This window comes from Cladophialophora psammophila (genome assembly GCF_000585535.1).
Source record: "Cladophialophora psammophila CBS 110553 chromosome Unknown aczJe-supercont1.3, whole genome shotgun sequence".
In the NCBI taxonomy this organism is placed as follows: Eukaryota; Fungi; Ascomycota; class Eurotiomycetes; order Chaetothyriales; family Herpotrichiellaceae; genus Cladophialophora; species Cladophialophora psammophila.
Window position 1 is genome coordinate 1,704,102 of NW_006912924.1, and position 19,250 is coordinate 1,723,351.

Consider the following 19,250-nt stretch of genomic DNA (forward strand, 5'->3'; position numbering starts at 1 on the left):
AGAAACAATCACCATGTGAGTAAGCTAACTTTGATCTCGAAGACAACGTTTGTCAAACATGTCGCAAGACTCAGGACCAGCGCCCCATCCGAGCTGCAAAGTCATCCTTGCAGGCACTATCGCGAAGGGACTACTCGCAGAGGTCCAAGCCGGTTTGAAGGAACTCGATCGCAAACCCCATTTGCTGGGAATACTGGCGAACAATGATCCTGCCGCCAAAGTGTACGCAGATTGGACAGAGAAGACGTGTCGTGAGAAGTAAGTCTCTTTTTCGTCCTTTTCCCGACGCCCCTTTCTTGTCCAGCAAGGGAGAAAGGATATTCAGACAACAAGAGCGAAGTGTGCCCGACATTTAACTTGGGTCCTTCCCCCTCTTATTTTTCAATGTCCTGACCTGGTGCCAATGACAAAGTGGCTTCTTGTACACCCTCCAACAAGCCGCCAAAGACTCGGTCGAAGAAGTTGTGCTCGCCGCCAATGCCAACTCAGCCTACGACGGCATCATAATCTACTACCCCATCTTCAACAACCGGGGCCAAGACCAGTACATACAGAACATAGTGTCCCTTCCAAAGGATGTCGAGGGGTTGAGTCACCAGTACATATTCAATATGTATCAGAATATCCGCTTTCTCGACGACGCACAGATGATGAAGAGTATCTTGCCCTGTACTCCGCTGGCAGTGATAAAGATCCTAGAGTACTTGCATATTTACAACACGATCTTGCCCTACGGTAACAGACTTTTCGGCCGCACGATCTGCGTAGTCAACCGCAGTGAAGTCGTCGGTCGTCCGCTCGCCGCTTTACTTGCCAACGATGGAGCGTGCGTGTATTCCGTCGACGTTACGGGTGTTCAGCAATTCCACCGCGGAGCCGGGATACGCAAGAGGAAGCACGAAGTGGTGGAGATGGAAGGCTGGACCATCGAGAATTGTGCCCCTTTGTGCGACGTCGTCATCACGGGTGTCCCCGGCGAAGCTTACAAATTCCCGTGCCACCTGTTGAAGGAGGGTGCGGTGTGTATCAATTTCTCATCTGAGAAAGTAAGTCTTTTTCGCTCCCTCCCCATCCCCAGCTCCCCCTCTCTGCAAAGCTCGAATATCAACCTCACTGCTGTGATTCCTTGTAGAACTTCCCTCCCGAAGTCAAAGAAAAGGCATCCATCTACGTCCCCGCCATTGGAAAAGTCACCATTGTCGTGCTCCTGCGGAACCTGCTGCGCATCGTACAGAATCGGCAGGCGCAGGTCGAGAGAGAGCGGCATTCTCAGGCTCAGCCCTCGGCCCATGAAAGCTCCACGGAAGCGCAGGCCCGCAATACTGTCGCAACCGGACAGAAACTAGAAACAGCGACACTGAACGGTGTTGCGAAGTAGCACCGCGTTCTGGTCAGGCTCTCGCGCTGGTTTTACGGATTGCAATCTACATTCCGATGCACGACAGCGGGATCATGGAACCGGGTCTATATTCCAATAAAGGTCAGGCGGGAGCACATCATCCTTGTCCCGCTTAAATCGCATATCAACTTCTGGCTCCAAGTTTTCCTTTTCCTCAGCATGTCCCAGCGAGACACCGTACCTAAGGGCTTCCAGGACATGCAACAAGACACAGGAGCGTCGCCCGTCTCAAGGCGGCTCTTGGCCTGACAAGGATTACCTAGCTCTGTGAGCGAAGATTTCCTGCGTACGGGCGCCACAGGCATCTCTATGCGCGGAGGTTGGAATGTCCGGTATATTGTTGCAGAAGGCCAAAATGGTCAGGCAATGGTCCCTCGAAACAAGCATATCGGCACTCACCATCAGCTCAACTTCCTTGACTTAATCTTAGCTTGGACGACCTCTATGCATCAATTGAACCATTCCAGGTTTTTTTTTTCGGGCTGGATTGTGATCAATAACGACCAATAGAAGAATCAGTCCGAACAACAATGAACAAAGGTACTTTCACGATATAGCGAAATCACGTCCTCGACTTGATTCAAGGAAGAGCAATAACCGATTCTTTGGTAGCACCCAAACAGACTTGGGCACTATCAGTGTCAAGTAACCGTTGCCCCGGTCCGCTTTTTTCTAGTGAAAACCCAAAAAAAAAAAAAAAAAAAAAAAAAACCTGCCCTCCATGATTCATGGCTCCTCCGCCGGCGAGAAACAACTTGCGGTCCACCCATCCCCAGAGCTTGGTCTCATGCCGTGCAATCGAAGTATATGGTCCAGAATGGACTGGCAGTGCGACGCGGACTCGATTCCTGCTTTTCTCACAAGATCGGAAAATCGCCGTATGAACCAGTTCTCGTTTTCAGTTGCTGAGACAGTAGGACTCGATATGGAATTTTCTACCATTGCCCCAGTCCACAGAAACCACAGCAAGAGCGGGAGTCGCCCAGAGTGATCTTGTTCTTCTGGTGTGTCCAGGTGGGCAGCTTCATAAATCGTAAGTATCTGACGAAGTTTGCATAGCATCACCGGATTCCACGTGAATAACCTCATGTGCTCTGTCATGGAGATACTCTCAATCCCACCCAGTTCACGGAGCCAGTATATTGCACAGAGGCTGGCAGAAGCCAGTTCAAGTTTCTGCAATATGGAGGACACTGTGATTCGGTCACTTTGGCAAAGAATGGGTTGGACGTCGAGGTGTGCATAAAGGTTCATCAGTCTCCCAGCCGTCAGTATGATTTTTGACATGGCATAAACCCAGGTCTGGGAAGTATCCAAAGGTGTGTGCCTGCGAATTCTCATTATGATATCGAGGGTCTCTTGAGCATCAAGGTACAGAGTACGGATGTCGCCTTTCAGGTAGGAATCTAAGTTGTGGTCTGCCTCCGATCTCGATATCGGAAAGCGTGGAGAGACATGCTCCCACAACGGTAAGAATTGTTTTTCGACCCACCCATTTGGACCCACGTCAAGAGATGTTCTCGAGAAGTTCATGACAGCAAACTGAACTTCGAGGTATATTACACTGATATAGTGGTGGAGGTTGAATGATGGATCTGCAAAGAGTACGGCATGGTGCGTTGCAAAGATATCCTTCAGGACCGTAACGTGCTGATAGAGGGCTTGTCTATCTCCTAAGGAACTGTCGGCCAAGAGCAGGATCAAGAGGGCACGATAAAGTCGGAGAATGTTGATGCGAGAGGTAGTGGTCATGTATTCTTTCAGGGAAGCCACTCCCTTGTGCCGGAATTTGCGTGATGCGTCGAGATATTCTGGACTCGACGTGATCATGTACCTGCTGGCGGCGATTCGTGACAGATAGCTGTGGATTGCGATGCTGTCATACAGATAGGCTTTGCTCTCGGTGATCCACGTCTCAGTGAACGCAGGTTGCCTAGGAACATTCTCTTTCGCTACCATACGCAGTTCGAGTTCCCTGACCGCAGGAACGACGCAGTCCCTCTCAAATGCGAGGAGCGAATTCGCTGTGGCTGTAAGCTGCTCAGGGAGGACATCGAAAGGGTCTGAGTTGCCGTTTAGCAGGACGAGGTCGAGTAACCGCGGTAGGCTGCGAACTGGGCTTGATGGGAAAGGTATTTGAGCCGTTTCGGATGGATTGTCCTCTCGGACGCCTCGGCTGGGAGTTAAGTTCACAGACTTGAATTGAGGATCAATGGTTTCGTGGAATCTGGATGATTCCCGAAGACGGCGAGCATCTTGTCCCTTCTTCCAACGACGATAGCCGTGGACATGGCGCGTTACCTGCTGGCGGTGTGGTAGGGTGCTCAAACTCGTTGCATCGACGTTCACAAAGGAAAAATCCCCTTGGAACATCAAATCAGATGGCATTATGGCAATGATGCCGAGTATGCTTGAAACAAGTCGACAAAAGACAATTCCTTCTCGACATGACAAAGCGAGGAGGAAGAAGGCAGAGAGATTGAGCTTCTGAAGGCAGGACAATGCTTCTGAGTCGCCGAGGGCACTTACCGGAAAGAACGGACTCAGTGAGCAGCAATTGAAGCGGCGACAGCTTCACCGAAGGTTCACTCCCAGGGGATGGACTTAAGGACTGACCAAGCCGCGTGGGCACGTCTGTGCACATGGGCCAAATTCGATTTCCAGGTTTGCTGGCACTCGCAGGTTGGGGGCATCATGACTGCCTTGGCTGGCTAATGTCATGACCCATTTGCCACTCGTCTGTTTTCTCCCGGCCGGGGGTGTTTGCGAAGAGCAGGGCGTGCTGTTTGTCCAATCATGCGCCTCTTCTCTAAAGAGACGCCGCCAGGTGATTTGCATATTTTGTGGAGATTATCACCCGGACGGCTTAGTCACCTGTCGCCTACTCATACTTATATCCCAGGGACTGCAGGGCGATCTTGTTTGTGCGAGTATCTCGGATCTATGTCTTCTGGAAGCAGGGAGGCGGGCATCCGTCTCTTTTTTTTCTGGGGCTGCAGCGCCCCAAATCACGGTATTCGGGATGTGGAAGGCAAGTATTCCAATCAGAGCATTTCATGTTTCAACGGAGATGGATTTTGAGGCATTATCAGGCGCCTAGACTATACTATCTTGACGTTCAATAACTGCTCCAGGGCGCTTCAAACTGACAGAACCCTAACACCACCAACTGGCGCTGGATTCCCACCATGACACCAAAGACTGAAATCCAAAGAATTCCACGCTCGACCCACGACACTATTGCCGGGAGCGTGAGGACAAAGATCGAAAAGGCTACATCCAGTTTTCAAGCTTAAGGTAGGTTCAGCAGGTCTTCAAATTCGGGGAGATTACTTGCTTCCAGCGAAGGCAGTTTGTCAAGTCCATTCCCGTCCGAGGCTCGGCTCTGAGAAAAGACCCTGTGATGACTAGCCTGGGCGGATGTTGATGAGAATGAAAAAGCGTCAAATTGCTGGAAATCTGGAGTATGGGGCCTTTGGACTCGAAAAATCAAGTTGGTCGTGTCTTGTTCAGAGGAAGCCGAGAAAGCTGCAATTTGTGCGTGGAGGTCTGCGATGCGCCCCTTCAACTTCATCACTACTTCGGATTGCCGCGAATATGAGACGAGCAGCCTCTGATGCTTCTCGCCAAGATCTGTTAAAGTTGACTTCAAACTTCGGAGGTGCTTCTCTTTGCGTTCACGAAAAGCACGCTGGGATGCGCGGTTTTGCGCTCGGCGTCGCTGCAAGCCCGTTTTATTAGATTTTTGCTTTAACCGGTCAAAAGATAGCGGCATCTTTTGAGAAACCCGCAGCTCCTCCGAGTGTACCGACTTTGAAGGCATTGCTACCTGACTTACCATCTTCGTGCTAGATTCGGCCGATTGCTCTGAATCTGTGGATGTGGAGGTTGCTGGTTGATCTATGGCAGAGATTTCGACATCACTGATCATTTTCGATCCATTCTTTACGAGGCAGCCATCCCCGTCACCAAGGAGCATGTCTGAGACGTCCATGTTGCCGAACTGATGGAAGTCATCCAATAACTAAAATTGACTGTCAAACCCTGTTCTTTCCGGCATGACCCAAAAGGCTGTGGCTTGGACTTACGTCGAGATTGTCAAACTCCCCCAGGTCTACAAGATACAGCTCCGAAGTTGCGAAACTCGAGCTATCTGAGGGGTTATCCATGCGTGGGACGTTCATGGCGGGCGTCGGTTTAGTTGTAAGGAGACCAAATCAGGATGTAAGAGTACGGTTCGAGGCTGGTGCGAGGTGGCTCGGTCTGAGACGATGTTATGAAGATCGAAAAATGCCTGAGGATCGAAACATGAGCTCAGGCAGACCGTGGTCGAGGACATGTCTTTACATAAGGTAGACATGGCCATCTTGGGAGGGGCTGTTGTTGACATGGTGGTACTTCTCGCACGATCTCTTTTACCAGGAACCCTGCAGAACATCCTTGGGGCCCCTTTTGAGACAAGGCTAGCCAAGCCCTTGGCCCACTCGCCCCACTGTGAGTGCCATCAGCCCAATGGGAGAGGGGATTTGCTCTACCAGATATGGAATAGTCATATTACACCGCAGTTAATAGTGCCACGCCCAGATCAATGCTCTGCAGGGCAAGAGGCGAAATCCATGCAGCTTGCACAGAGGGTTCCAAATACTCGGTAGCTTCCATCGGGATGTGCTCGTGCTTGTACACATGGAGCTAAAAGGGCCACAGTTACTTAAATGCGTAGTAGTCAGCTTCGAGAGGGACCAGTGACCGCAGATGCCGCCCATTTAGAGTCCCGGCCCTCTGGTCATTTTGAAGACCAAGCCTAAACAGCACTCGCACCTGAAGATCCGCGGGTATTCGGTTCAGGCGCGCTGCCAAGGACGTCCAACCCATGATATGGGTCGAGGATGGTGGTGGTGGTGGAACAGGGACAAGGTAAACGTTCGACGATGGCGCTGTTCACTTGTTACGGTAAGGTTTAAGAGCAACTTGTCCAAGATAGGAAAGCACAACGTCATATTATGCAAATCACACGGGCCCCTCCGCCGAAGTCCAAGAAATGCAAAATTGCATCGACTAGATGGTAGTGCTCGATCAACAATATTGCTGTGTTGAGATTGTGTATTTCGAGGGTGAATGACAAAGCATCAGGCTTAACAATGCTTGACAAAGCCGAAACTGTTCTAGACTGAATTGTCAAGGAGAGCCTGTTAACCAACTCAATAGACTCTCGGTGAGTCGTCCTGAACCAACCTGAACTTAACATAGGGTCGATATCACAAGCCGCATTCCGCGCCGACGCTGCCGAATATTGGCGCTGTATGCATGCTTAGGAGATGTGCGGCTTACGATTCTACTGCAAACTAAGTTTTGAGACACTAGGTCCGCCAGATATCTTGGCCTGTCTTCTGCAAATCTCAGAACAACAGAGTACAGGTATCAGAAAGTCGGCGTAACTCTACAGTGGTTCCCAAAACCGCCCTCCTCCTTTCAAGACACAATGCGACTTTCCTTGGTGAAAGGCTGAGGAATAAGGGGAACATTTCTAGCCAAATATGTTGTAGTCCACGTCAATCTTTCATCCAGTGATCAAGAGCGCTAACGACCCTCTTTTTTGCGAGGTTGGTCAGGTATGTTGTAAAGACTTGATGCAATAATGCGTAACAAATCGACAAGTCTGAAAGGCTGAGAGCGCTGAGGTAGTCTAAACCCAGCCAACCTGTATTTTGATCTTGTTCCACACCCCTGCGAAACCCCAAAGCTTAGCTGGAAGACTCTATTGCAACCCGTGGTCGGTCTATATAGTCTGTCTGATAGTGCTGTTCTCATGTGCGTGCAATTGTTCAACGCAGTTGTTAGTCGGATTTTGACCCGGTAAGATTTTCAGCACAGCACTTATTTTTGCGCAAAAATGATAATAGGCTGAATCATGAATATCAACGCAGCGAAAGAGAACTGGGCATCTACTTTCGAGAGGGAACTCAGACCGGATTATCGCGAGGCCCATATGTTCGTCGAAAATGACAACAAGCGTCGCGCCCGCGAGCTATACAATGAGATGCTACAAAAACCAGATATTCATCTCGTATAACAAATCAAGTGACATCTGATGCTTGCCGCGCTTGCCGCGCTTGCCGACATCCCTCCTGTGGCAGAGATGCATTTTAACAAGGCAGACAAAGTTCTGTACCCAGCTATACGAGAGCAGGGAGGATTGTGAGGAAGAGGAAATGCTAATGTACCGAGCGATGATAAACGATGAAAAAAGGGACCTAGGCTCAGATGAGGCAACGCCGGTTTCAGGGCCGAGTGCTGAGCAACGACGCCAGGCAACTCGTGTTTCCACAGCAGTCACAGTCATCGAAGCGTGTGAACTCTGCAAAATCACAGGCCGTACAAAAACGTCAACCGCGTCCGACTCACCTAACCCTGTTTCTGATCTCCAAAGCGCGCAGCCCCTTACCGGAACTACCCAAAGACTGGCCAGTTTGAGAAGAGATTGTCTTATACGTGATCCTCACCGTTGCGTTATATCACGCTCGGTTGACCGTGACGAGGCAATGGGGCGAGTTGCCTCAAATGGTACTTAGGGGGGCATAAGACGATGAGAGAGTTTCATTGAGTAACGAAAGTAACATATTTGCATCACGAGAGGTGGTATATATTATCCCTTCATTAATGACACTCTCGGGCGAGGAATAGAAGTTAGTATGTTCGGTGCCTCCCGCTTAATACTGACATAAGATTCTCTAAATTCGTCGCTAGTACACTGTTACATGGAGTGCGGAATGCGAGGTCCAGAACCGGAACAATACTCTTTCTTTTTGTTTCTTTTCTTTTGTTACCGGATTGCTTTCTTCGGTATTCATGTGGTATTAGGAATACTCACGAGTACTATGACACGGATCTGCCGCTTGGTCATGCTCCGATTAGAATACTGCTTATTACTGATTAGGCATAGCATAATCGGCTGATATCGTACCTTTCCGTGGGGAGAAAGTTGCAATGGGTGAATGTGTCAGCAAAGTGGAGGGCGGTTTTGGGAACGACTGTATTACTTCATCGCGATACAGATACTTTTCATGGATGGCATAACATACTTGGAGCCTTGTGTCTCTTACCGAGTATCGAGTCGTGAGCCGCGTAGTCGACACCCGAGACTTGGTAATGTAGAGCAGAGTTCTCAGATGACGACCCAACCCAAACAAGGGAGATAGAGTTCAGCCTTGTGGACTTTCTCGTATCGTGACTTTGGCAGGGCATCGAACTGTCTGGGTACCTACTTACTGGGTACTTAGTCTGTTAGATATTTGCGGAATTTTTCCCGGTTCACAGGTCTTTTCCGCTTACATATTTGGACCCCAGAACGACTGCCACATACCCACCATGACAAACCCCCTGAAGCAAAAGGGCACACGATGGTGGAGTCTTCGAGGGGCGGACGAGGCTCGGCAGGAGATTCTAATTACTGTAGCACATCAGGCGGCGGCTAAAATGGATACTCGATCCACAGGAACGCAGCAACCAAGTCGAATCGCGGGAGCACCGCAATTCTCCGCCTCGGCCACATATTTGGAGATGGGGTTGGCAGTGGTGCCAGCACTCAAAAACTTCGAAACCTTGCCTCTGAAGAAAAAAAACTTAACCCGCAGGACCATTCCCAAGAGAGAGCACCATTACGGATACTCGATTGGATGTTGAAGGAAGGGCGAAACGGGGGTGCATTCGGCAAGAGGCATGATGTGTGACAACAGACCCTCTGGCCTAGCTGGCGTTCCACCGCTGAGAAACGATATGGCAATCGAACGGGGGCAGTGCAAGGCGTGTGATATTCAAGAACTTTTTCGCTGGACGTGGCCGTCGCAGCGGGACTTTGGCGCTGCACCATTTGACCGTTTTCTCTTCTGGGCAATTATCTGGGAAACCCAAGGAACCCCATGCATCGTTGTGCTCGCTTCATCCGGGACCAGCCGTGACTGGACTGCCTTGTCTCAGTCCTATGATTTCGACTACCGAGTACCTATCAGAGGGACTCCAGTATCAAACAACAGGTGGCTTCCAGTTAAAGCATCACACGGCGACTGGAGCACGGCAGAGCACCACGTCGATCCCCACAACGCGGCCCGCTTCCGAACCATACGAGGTAGAAGAAGGAGGAATGAAAAGCCTCAGTTCTCGGTTCTACGGCCGAAAGGGAATCTCGAACATCTCTTAAAATCCCCGCCGACCGAGAACTCGGAACCACTAATCGTGCTTGATGACGCAGCAGAGCATACCTCGCACAGTCTGAGAATCAGGGTCTCCGAGAGTTAAGCCAGCGTGAATGTCATTCACCCACGGGCCGAAACTCAAACCATTCATCCACAGGTCTAAATGCCAACGGTGCACGAAGTCGCCAATGACATGGCGAATATGTGGCGGATATGAGCAAAGAAAAAAATTGGAAAGGCGCAACTGTCACATAACAGCGGGAAGTGGCTCGTCTGGAGCAGCTTCCCGTCAGATAGTTGCAAGATCCCAAGGCCAAGTTCGGATGCGCGCGATGTCTATGCCATGTCTAGCTAGATGCAACAGAAGCCATCTATAAGACGATACCCACACCCTGATGTCAACCATCTCCAAGTATCGCCGGCCTAGCGCTGAGGGCCATTCTGATCCTCCCCGTCTTCGAATCTCTTCGTCCGGCGCTTTCATCCTCTTGTGTACACCGCTGATGATCAAACATGCGAATCCCCAAATGTCCCGATCCTTGCGCCTCGGGAGATTGCACCCCGCCAGCGGAACCTCCCTCTTTTTTTGTTGTTGTTGTTGGTGGTTTCGTGTGTGGCTGTCTCTGGGGCACCAATTCTAGAGCAACGATTGCCCCTTACAACTTAGCCTTCTCGCCAATCGAGCCGATCTTCAACTTAGGGCCATACTTCTTAAGTACGGATTCGTTGTGGTACTAGACGTATGTCAGCTTCGACTTCCGTCGACGGTCCTTGAGTCCTGGGTTCGCGCTTGGCATTTGTTCCCAGCTCAGACAGTATGTGCGCTCACCTTCCAGAACTGCTTTGTAGCATCTTTTCCACAGACTCGCTTCAAAATCTTTGCACCGCCGGGATGCTCGTCCACAAAGTTCGTCACATCGTACACGGACCCGTCGATAATTATGTACATGCCATCGCCGGCGGTGGCGGTGTGTTTAGCCACATCGGCGGTGGTGAACGTTTTAGACATCTTGGGATATTATGGAGAGATTATTTCAGTGGGTTTCGAAGCGACGTCTGCCGCAGTGCTTATCGAGCTTGTCGCTGACGGGGGTGTGAGGAGGTGCGACGGCGGTGCTTGGCTCCGGCCGCTTGAAAGAGCAGCTTCTAGCAAAGAGGATATCGCTGGCTGTGTGACCGTGAGGACCGCTTTCTAAGGATGACCGATCAAAGACACTGGTCGTGTGCCGTGCGGACTGTGCTCTCTATGCAGGAAGAGGGAGGACGGGGATGGGGTTGAGCTACAAAGACGAGAGAGACGGCGGCAAAATGAATTGACGATATACACAATCCCGCCAGCAAAAGGTGATGGAAGCGTTGTGGCCTACTCTATAGCAGAGGATGAGGAGAAAATGTCGAGGACGATCGCAGGGTTTGAATATTAATCGATCCGAAGAAAAGAAGCGATGAGAAGGTGGAAGGGAGGGAAAGATGCCGAGGTCCAATGCCTCGCCGATTCCGAAATCCCGGCCCGGTCAGCCAAGTTGTCAAACACGCCATTGGCCAGAGGAGGGGGGTATACCTACTCTTGACCTCCTGTAATACTTAGTACATCTACATGGACGAAGAGGTAGGGACCTAATAAGTAATATTCGGTTATTCTCACTCCACCCAGCCAGCTTCCTCTGAAACCTAATCTCAATTATCCAGAATGCTTACCACCCACTACTTGTCGATTTCACCCTGACTACACGTCCCCTTGGCCTTCCCGCTCTCGACTTCACTGAACCTAGTTGTTCCCCTATCGATCTCTTTTATCAACCTGCTCCAGACTAGAAGATATTGCATCCTGGTGCTGCTCCCAGACTGCAACACGATCGTCTTCGCCGAGAGCTGTTCCGACAGATATCAATGCTTCCAAGATCGCGTTCAACAGTGGATCCCATTCACCAACGGGAACAGGGCGGCAACGCAAATTCAATGACACCTCCAGGTTAGCCAAGGCCTCCCACAGCTTTCCCTGCTCTTGCTGTGCATCACCTAGGAACAGGTAGGTCCTCGAAACGTCAAAGTTAAGTTGTCCGCTGCTGTACGAAACCTCGTCAACTTCGGCCACACGCCTCAACAGCTCGGAGCTGATAGTCTCAGCATCTGAAAACCTGCGCTCCACGGAGAGATAATGGAGCGCAGTGTGCCAGAGGCAGAATGTCGGGATTGAGTAGCGGCCGAGCTTGTTGTCCACCTCCCTGAGCATGACCAAAATCTCCTCGCGGTGCTTTCCCTCGAATTTCTCGTAAAATCGACCCCTGTCTGCCCGAGGGAAGCTGCTCTGGTTGTATGAATAATAGGCTTTAATATCATCGCCCTGAACTCTTGCCATCCACAAGTCACGACAGTATGCATCGAAAGCCAGGACCATGTGCCCTTGTGGGTCTCCTTGCCCGTCTTCTGGCAGCTCCTTCAGGGTCTCGAAGAAGCCTCTCCTTGGGTCGCCGCTTTCCAATGCTTCTTCTGCCAACTCATGCAGTTGATTGCAGAGTTGGCCTTGGATGGTCGGAACTTCTTGGAGTAGGACCTTAGGACCATCCTTCTGTAGCATACGTATAATGCCGAGAATGTCAGAGAACTGACGATGATGCTTTGTTTTCACGATCTGGTCCAGCAGAAGGAACGCTTGGCGAGTCTGAGCCCATCCGGGCGTGGTTTTTCCTTCCTGAAATTGTTTGGTAGCATGAGAGATCTTGTTGTGGAGTAGGCTGAGCTGTGTCAAGTCCGAAATATCAGCATTGCTGCGGTTGTAGAGGCCTTTTTTTATCGGGTGCCCAATCTCCTTGATCGAAATTCTTGTTGAAGTGGACACTTGTAAGCCACAGCATTCGTCGGAAGGTTCTGAATACCGCAGGATCGTCCAACTGGTGGTACTTGAATGGTAGATCAACTAAGCAAAGTTTGCCTACTAGGTTGGGGAAGCTCATGGTCTTCAATACTTCCATCTGGAATGGGGACTCGGGTCCTTTTGCAGTAGCTTTCGGTATCGCTGATGCGTAGAAGAACACCGTTGGCCACAACCAACAACGTATGATTCCCTCCCAAGACCTGGAGCCTTTGCAGTTCCACGAGAACTCTGATGGCTTCGTTCCGCTGAACGTTTTTGAAAATTCCGTACTTGGTCAGCCTAGAGGTCAACTGTTTGTCGCTAGAGTGATAATTAGCATGCCTGGAAGCTGATGTCGCGATGGATCTAGACTAACGTGGCTTTGAATGCATATTTTCCTTGCATTTCACCTTTGACTTGGCTAAGTTTCAGATCGTCGATGACATAGAGTAGAGTGATCTCTTCCTTGTGCTCGGAAAACAACTTGTTGCAGGATTCTGTATCCATCGCCTCGACGTTCAATGAAGCAACTCTAAGTTCTCAGTAGACTGTCTCGAGGCCTAACTCAACGATAAGCTCTTCTAGCTACATATTTCGAGTGCGGCAGAGGACAGGCATATTTGAACGACCAGGACGACGACACCACAAGTGCCGGCCAGCGGGCAAGCCCGGCACAATGTCCAATATCCCTGGCGCTGGTGCAGATCGAGATCCATTGCATCGTTGACACGTCAATCCTCACGATGCCTACCTCGCTAAGACATTTGCTGCCTCTCACAATCCCCAATGCGACTCCGAATTTGGTCTGATGCATTGCCATGCATCCTGGTCGACGAGGTGCGAACGTCAGGCCCAACAATGCCTGGGGTCATGTGGCCTGGTCGTTGGCCAGTGTGAAACTGGAATTAATTCTGACGGCAAGGATGCGTAAGTCATGCATGTGGAAGTGCTTCGAACATCTTCCTACGCCGCTGCTGGGTTGGGGAAGGGGGATAGACATTCCACTCATCATTTTTCGCTCGAGGAGGCGAGTAGCCTTCAGCCGCAGTGTTACACTAGGCTCCAATGCATGTTCCGCCCAATATAGCTAGGGAAGCACCAAACAAACCCTGTAACGCCTGACCATGACAACTCATCCTATTGGGCTTCTCGTGTCAACCATAGCGCAAGGAGGCAACAATTTTAGTATGAATCGTGGCCCTGACGATATCGGCTGTTCATTCTTTCTCTGCCGACACTTCCGTCTATATAATTCCGATACATATCCTTCAGTCCTCCGTTGGTTCCTATCCTTTCTCCAAAAAGAAAAAAAGAAATGACAAATCGGACGCCAACTTTTGAATCACTTTGTGCAATACTCTACATCAAAGTATCGTGAGTTGGAAGAAAACCCCAACCCAGTTCCAAGAAGCTTAATACTTCTTTCTATTCGTATGTCTATCCGGAGCCTCATCTAGTTCCCTCACCTGCCCACTCGCCTTTTGGTTGTGAATGACGCATTTCAACCTGTTCTTGCAACATGGAGAATACGCAGGAAGCATTCATGGGTCTCCAAGTCTCTGAAGAGACAAAGAGATGCCTCTTGTCGATGATGAACAAGTAAGCTGTCTCCCTCGCAGAGCTCGCCAATTGTCCGCTGATGTCCAGTTCCGACAGGAAAGAGCAGGCCCCGGCTGTCATTCTTTTCGGGATGGCTGGAGTTGGGAAGTCGTCATTAGCTGAGTCCATCAGCGGCTTGACTGGACTATCTGGTGATTCATCGCAGCCCGGTACTTCTTCGCTTAGTGGTTCAGGTCAAAGTCTGTGTCTAGCACTTCAACAGTCACTACTGCATGCAATATCGTGGAGGCATATATTGGCACCCGGCCGCTCTTTCTCATTGATACCCCTCCCTTCGAGGACGAACATGGCGCAAGTGACACATTCCTCAAAATCATGAAAATTATTGATGACGTGAGCCCATTTGTCGCATTCACTGGTGTTTGGTATGTTGTCGGTATTGGCCGATCCCACGACACAGGATTTGACGCCATCCTCCGCGACTGGCTGGCTGCCTTCTGTGGGGAGCATTTCCTTCCTTATCTGACACTTGTGATCACGTTCTGGCATAGCGACAGCGGGGGATTCTGCAGGAGGCTCTCCGAAAAGAGACACCTTCAAAGAAGTCCCTTCGATGTCCAATACTACTGAGGAAGAACAAAATCACGAAAAAAAGAATCAGGAAGGCGAACCCATTCATGGTGACTCTTCCAGTCCAAGCACTGCGAGGGAGACACAGAATGAAGACTATCATGGAAGCCAATCCTCTCAAGGTGACTCACACCCGTCAAACCCCGTTGAAGATCAACACGGCCAAGAGGCAGGTGGAGGTCAGACAGAGAATGCGTCTAGTTGGATTCATGATGCTCTTTCACTCCTGTTCCGGAATGTCACGTTCCAGATGACTCCCGGTGGCATCGAGGTCGGGTTAGGGGGACTTGGGTACCGGCACAATTTTAGAGATGGTCCCCAGAACCACCCCAGTCTCAACAATGGTCCCAAGAGCCAGCCGCATCTCAATACAAATTCGTCCATCCGTGACTTGCTCAAGTATCACGGGCAACCGTCCGACAGCGCTGCTCTAAACGACCTATCGAAAACGTGGGGAATACGCGTCGGTCCTGACGGCAGTCTGGAACAGAATGATGCGCTCCTAAGAGAAGCGAAGGCCAGAGTACGCAGGAATGGCGGGAAGTGGTTATGAACTCTTGGGGGGAAATCATGATAACTGGGTGAATTCGCCATGGTACTTTATTGGTAGTTTGATGCAGCACCCTGCTCTGACCCTGCTTAATCGTCCAAATCACAGTATGCACACTGTGGGTACGGAGTATCTGCGGTCAATTGCATCTGAAAGAGTTGGGCGGGTTTCTACCTGCTTGGGGTCGAAGGAAAATTGCTAATCGTGGAAGAATGGAGAGCTGGCAGACAGGAGTATGAGCAGGGACGAGTATGAGCAACAAGCGTATGCTCCGTAGGGGCCGCTGACACAGCTGAAATAGTAATCGCCTATTCGATCACCACGAAAATACCGCCATAGGGCCTTATAAGCACAATAACGCAAAGCTGCCGCTCTGAGGGGCCGCGTTCTTAACGCCCTTGATTGGCGGACTAGCTATAACCAAACGTACCAGTCATCTCGCACAAAATACAGCCTTGCAGATTGTAGCTGGGGACTAGTCCCATCTAGGCACTCGCACCATCTGTTTAAGGAAAAGGCCTGAGAAGGGGCTAAGCCGTGCATTATGCTTCAAGATCAGGGCGAGGGCATGCAGGGGTATTTCTCATCTACTAGAAAATCACCCTCACTTTCTCGCGGGATACAAAATGTCCCATCTCACATGGAGACAATCTCACTTCGAAAAGCGAGGGGATAAGACAATGGCGTTGGATGGTGAATGCTTACCACCGGCACCAGGAGAAGCAGCGTGCTCGTCACTTGTGCGTTGGACTCGAGTTCCTGGTATTACATTTCTGCCACGACTCTTGGCTAACACTAGTCTTCGCAGATCATGGGTGAGGAAGAGGACTTGGGTGGCGGTTTTATGAACCTAGGTCTATTTCACCTTGCAGCAATGCCATCCATTCCTTGTGGATCGGAAGCAAAGGCCACGGCAATCTATCAGACGGAGAGTGGTGGGTCCCATGAAGCCAGTCCTGCAGAAGGCGATAATATCATCAAACTGCCGAAGCGAAGACGAAAAGCTCGCATGAACGAGGTCGACGAAGGAACCCAATTGGTAAGGAATCCAGCTAGTTATCCCCAATGGCAATAAATACAACAACCCCAGTTGACGGGAAGAGAACGAGCCACATCTGACAAATCTCTCAGCGGCGACGGGCACAGAACAGAGAGTCCCAGCAAGCCTACCGACATCGCAGGGAGGACCATATCCGAAATCTCCAAAGGCAAATTGTAGATCTTCACCTGCAACATCGCGATCTTTGGCAGTCGTACTATCTGCAAGACAAAAGATTGAAACTCCTCAGAGAAGTGGTTGCCGATCTCACCATGGAAGTCAGCGTGCTGCGAGGACGACGTCCACAGCAGCAGCAGCAGCAGCAGCAATTAACAGAAGATGAATCACTTCTCCTAGAGGATGAGTGCGATTGTGGTATTGTCTTAAATGACTCGCTCTACCCAGGGTGTTCCGGAACTGGTGCCAATATTGATGTAGAAGAGTTGCCAATTTTGGGACAGGATTTGCAAGAATGCCTGTCAGAACATGCACCAATCTATTGTTCACCGCACCACACCTCAGAATACCCAGACTTGCATTAGAGGATCCGGCTTTCAGGGGGGGGGAGGCCCAACCAAGGAGGATTCACAGTACGACGGGTGGCGGTCTCGCTTCTGCTCGACTTGGCTGCGGGTTTTAAACCCATAATGTATTGTTGATGGGACACTAGGGAGTCGTTAGTGCTTGGTATACAAGCGGGTGGGCAGCGTGGCCGATGTGCATGACTCAAAGTGATGGAGGCCGTATGTTATTTGTACCTGAGTGAGAACCGAAAATATATAACCTTTCTGTTGCTCGAATCCATTCCAGCCAGTGTAACTTTAGTGTCTGCAGAGGGCGCCAGATGATGTGGGAAACGGTGATTGGATTGATCGGAAACCATACTTCGATTTTATGAGAAAAGTTCTTTTATCAACCCCCAATGAATTGCAGAACATCTCTCACAAACCCCTGGGAATTGTCTAGTGAGAGATATTGTCTAGAATCCTAGGCCACGCCCAGCGTGGCGTCTTCATAAAACACGCTTGACGGGAGACATTGCGAGATCCGGGTGGTGACTTTGAAGATCAAAATGTCGAGGCACGCCAGAGGTGTCTGCTATTTCCATGTAGACTAGAGCCTGGTAACGGGCACTCACCTGAACTCATGATCTCGGCGTGTTCGGGAATTGGCAGACGTAGGCGTGCTCGACTATGGGCCCGGTGTCATGGCCATGACCGTGAACTCTGCCCCTGACACCGATCCGCTTCGTGATGACATCGCGGAGATCGGGAAGGACAGATGGAATTATGATGTCCACATTGAACCAAGGCATGTGGGCACAAATCCCACGTCACCTCTGGAACAGAGCAAATAGAGTGCAAGATAAGTCTCCAAATTTGCGATTTGAAGCCTTCCAAGGCGCGATATCATGGTTTCTCTGTCGCTCACGTCTCATCATCGTAGACGAAACCTTCGCCCAAATAAATGGTTGCTCCTCCACCATACCACAATGTGCCATTCCGAAAGTCGAGGCCCTTCTCCTCACCCACTACCCATTCCCCTCCAGGCATGATCAATTGTCCTTCTTGAGGCCAGTATTCCGCTTCGAGCCACTTGTTGATCATCTCGAGCTCATTGATCCAATGTTTACGCTTCTTGATATCGAGGGTGGCCCGCTCATCCAAAGGATCCCCACCAAAGACATTGGGGGAGTTGAATCGGGCAATAGTAAGGTGCGCCGAAGGCACAACATATCTGGAGCCAACCTGGATTCCTGATTGTGTAAGGGTAGCGTAAGTATCACGCCGTAAATGGTGATAGGTGTATTGGTCATCAGCAGCGGTCCGGCCATTTGATGGTGACTCTCCGGCAGCAGGAACAAAGCTCAGAGCCAGAGCCGCAGAGTCGTAACTCAGAAAAGGTTTGATTAGCCTGGCTCTGTGCGATGACGTGTGATCAGCAATCGCTTTGAAGCGATCTTTGAGCGTGTTGATTAGGCCAGTAATCTCATCTTCGGTCTTGGAGTGAGCGACTTCCATGACCGTCATATGCAGATTGTCAAGAGGCATAAGCCAGAGGTCTGTGTGGTGAGTCGCGTGGAATCTTCTAAAGGCATGGAGCCATACCTGGAGCCGCATACTTCAGCTTGGACTGTATCACGTCTACCAACGTCTTGACTTTCTGAGGAGGTCTTCCCCAAAATACAAGACAATGCCGAGGGTCTATGTACGACACATCCTTCCTTAGACCATCAAGTTTAACCAGATGCTCGTCGAGGATCCAGCCTTTGAAGTCATTGCTGAGAATCTTCTCTCGCTGTTGAGCATTCCTCATTATTCGGTGCGTAGCGTACCGTTCTTGAATCAATTTCTAGAGGCATAGATTAGGACAAAATCTCGACGCAACGGAGTGGGTGCGGCTGACGGGGTCACCATGACAACCATTGATCAGGCCATCGAAAGGGTTTGCAGTGACAGGAGTGGATGTGCCAGACAGATCTTCAAAGTCGACTTTGGCCATTTCTTTGTCCTGCCACTTGCCTTTATGGTCGGCCTGACCTAGCGAGCTAGATACAAGGTCGAAGACGAGGTTGGAGTCGTGACGTGTAGTGGGGGAGAGGCGAGGGAGGGTACGGCAGGGTACGGGTACCCGGAAAAAGAGAAAGTCCGGCCCATGTCACTCAGCAGCAAAACTTCGGGAAACCTACCTCAACGCTTGCCTGCCCGCACATTTTTGCAATGTGCGTCTTGGCATTTGGCCGCGGTTTGCGCTCAATCCTGAAGTGGACAGTCGACAATTTCAACCTGTCACAACCACCAAACCATTGCTCAAATATTCGCGGCCGATCACTCAGTCAAGATGGTGAGTAGCTCTTCTGTCTTAATTTCGCAATGTGTTTCGTAATACCTCACTGGGAAGATGCACGCTGCCGGCGGTTGACCAATGAAGTGGACGGTGAAGAGATGAATCGCATTACGAGAAGAGACGGAACATCATGGCCATCGCCTGCAACATAGATTCGAATCGAGTATTTGAAAGGTTCTTTC

The 19,250-nt window shown here is 50.4% G+C and overlaps 8 protein-coding genes across 8 annotated transcripts; 3 read left to right on the top strand and 5 right to left on the bottom strand.

Moving 5' to 3' along the window:
• Window positions 1–58: 58 nt before the first annotated feature.
• On the top strand, window positions 59–1,378 carry A1O5_02800 (methylenetetrahydrofolate dehydrogenase (NAD+); the record flags this gene model as incomplete). Its single annotated transcript, XM_007743414.1, has 3 exons — window positions 59–258; window positions 413–1,046; window positions 1,133–1,378. 3 exons carry the CDS (start codon window positions 59–61, stop codon window positions 1,376–1,378), a joined length of 1,080 nt encoding a protein of 359 aa, XP_007741604.1.
• Window positions 1,379–2,125: 747 nt separating this feature from the next.
• On the bottom strand, window positions 2,126–3,787 carry A1O5_02801 (uncharacterized protein; the record flags this gene model as incomplete). Its single annotated transcript, XM_007743415.1, has 1 exon — window positions 2,126–3,787. The coding sequence occupies one exon, from the start codon at window positions 3,785–3,787 to the stop codon at window positions 2,126–2,128; it is 1,662 nt and encodes a 553-aa protein (XP_007741605.1).
• A 904-nt stretch (window positions 3,788–4,691) lies between these two features.
• Window positions 4,692–5,583, bottom strand: A1O5_02802 (uncharacterized protein; the record flags this gene model as incomplete). Its single annotated transcript, XM_007743416.1, has 2 exons — window positions 4,692–5,423; window positions 5,488–5,583. The coding sequence occupies 2 exons, from the start codon at window positions 5,581–5,583 to the stop codon at window positions 4,692–4,694; spliced, it is 828 nt and encodes a 275-aa protein (XP_007741606.1).
• A 4,661-nt stretch (window positions 5,584–10,244) lies between these two features.
• Window positions 10,245–10,597, bottom strand: A1O5_02803 (cytochrome b5; the record flags this gene model as incomplete). Its single annotated transcript, XM_007743417.1, has 2 exons — window positions 10,245–10,322; window positions 10,418–10,597. The coding sequence occupies 2 exons, from the start codon at window positions 10,595–10,597 to the stop codon at window positions 10,245–10,247; spliced, it is 258 nt and encodes an 85-aa protein (XP_007741607.1).
• A 771-nt stretch (window positions 10,598–11,368) lies between these two features.
• Window positions 11,369–12,949, bottom strand: A1O5_02804 (uncharacterized protein; the record flags this gene model as incomplete). Its single annotated transcript, XM_007743418.1, has 3 exons — window positions 11,369–12,456; window positions 12,525–12,763; window positions 12,819–12,949. 3 exons carry the CDS (start codon window positions 12,947–12,949, stop codon window positions 11,369–11,371), a joined length of 1,458 nt encoding a protein of 485 aa, XP_007741608.1.
• A 1,428-nt stretch (window positions 12,950–14,377) lies between these two features.
• A1O5_02805 (uncharacterized protein) lies at window positions 14,378–15,185 on the top strand (the record flags this gene model as incomplete). Its single annotated transcript, XM_007743419.1, has 2 exons — window positions 14,378–14,501; window positions 14,554–15,185. The coding sequence occupies 2 exons, from the start codon at window positions 14,378–14,380 to the stop codon at window positions 15,183–15,185; spliced, it is 756 nt and encodes a 251-aa protein (XP_007741609.1).
• Window positions 15,186–15,993: 808 nt separating this feature from the next.
• Window positions 15,994–16,401, top strand: A1O5_02806 (uncharacterized protein; the record flags this gene model as incomplete). Its single annotated transcript, XM_007743420.1, has 2 exons — window positions 15,994–16,221; window positions 16,273–16,401. 2 exons carry the CDS (start codon window positions 15,994–15,996, stop codon window positions 16,399–16,401), a joined length of 357 nt encoding a protein of 118 aa, XP_007741610.1.
• Window positions 16,402–17,648: 1,247 nt separating this feature from the next.
• A1O5_02807 (uncharacterized protein) lies at window positions 17,649–18,723 on the bottom strand (the record flags this gene model as incomplete). The annotated part of the gene is made up of 3 exons (XM_007743421.1): window positions 17,649–18,283; window positions 18,330–18,573; window positions 18,628–18,723. 3 exons carry the CDS (start codon window positions 18,721–18,723, stop codon window positions 17,649–17,651), a joined length of 975 nt encoding a protein of 324 aa, XP_007741611.1.
• Window positions 18,724–19,250: the final 527 nt, after the last annotated feature.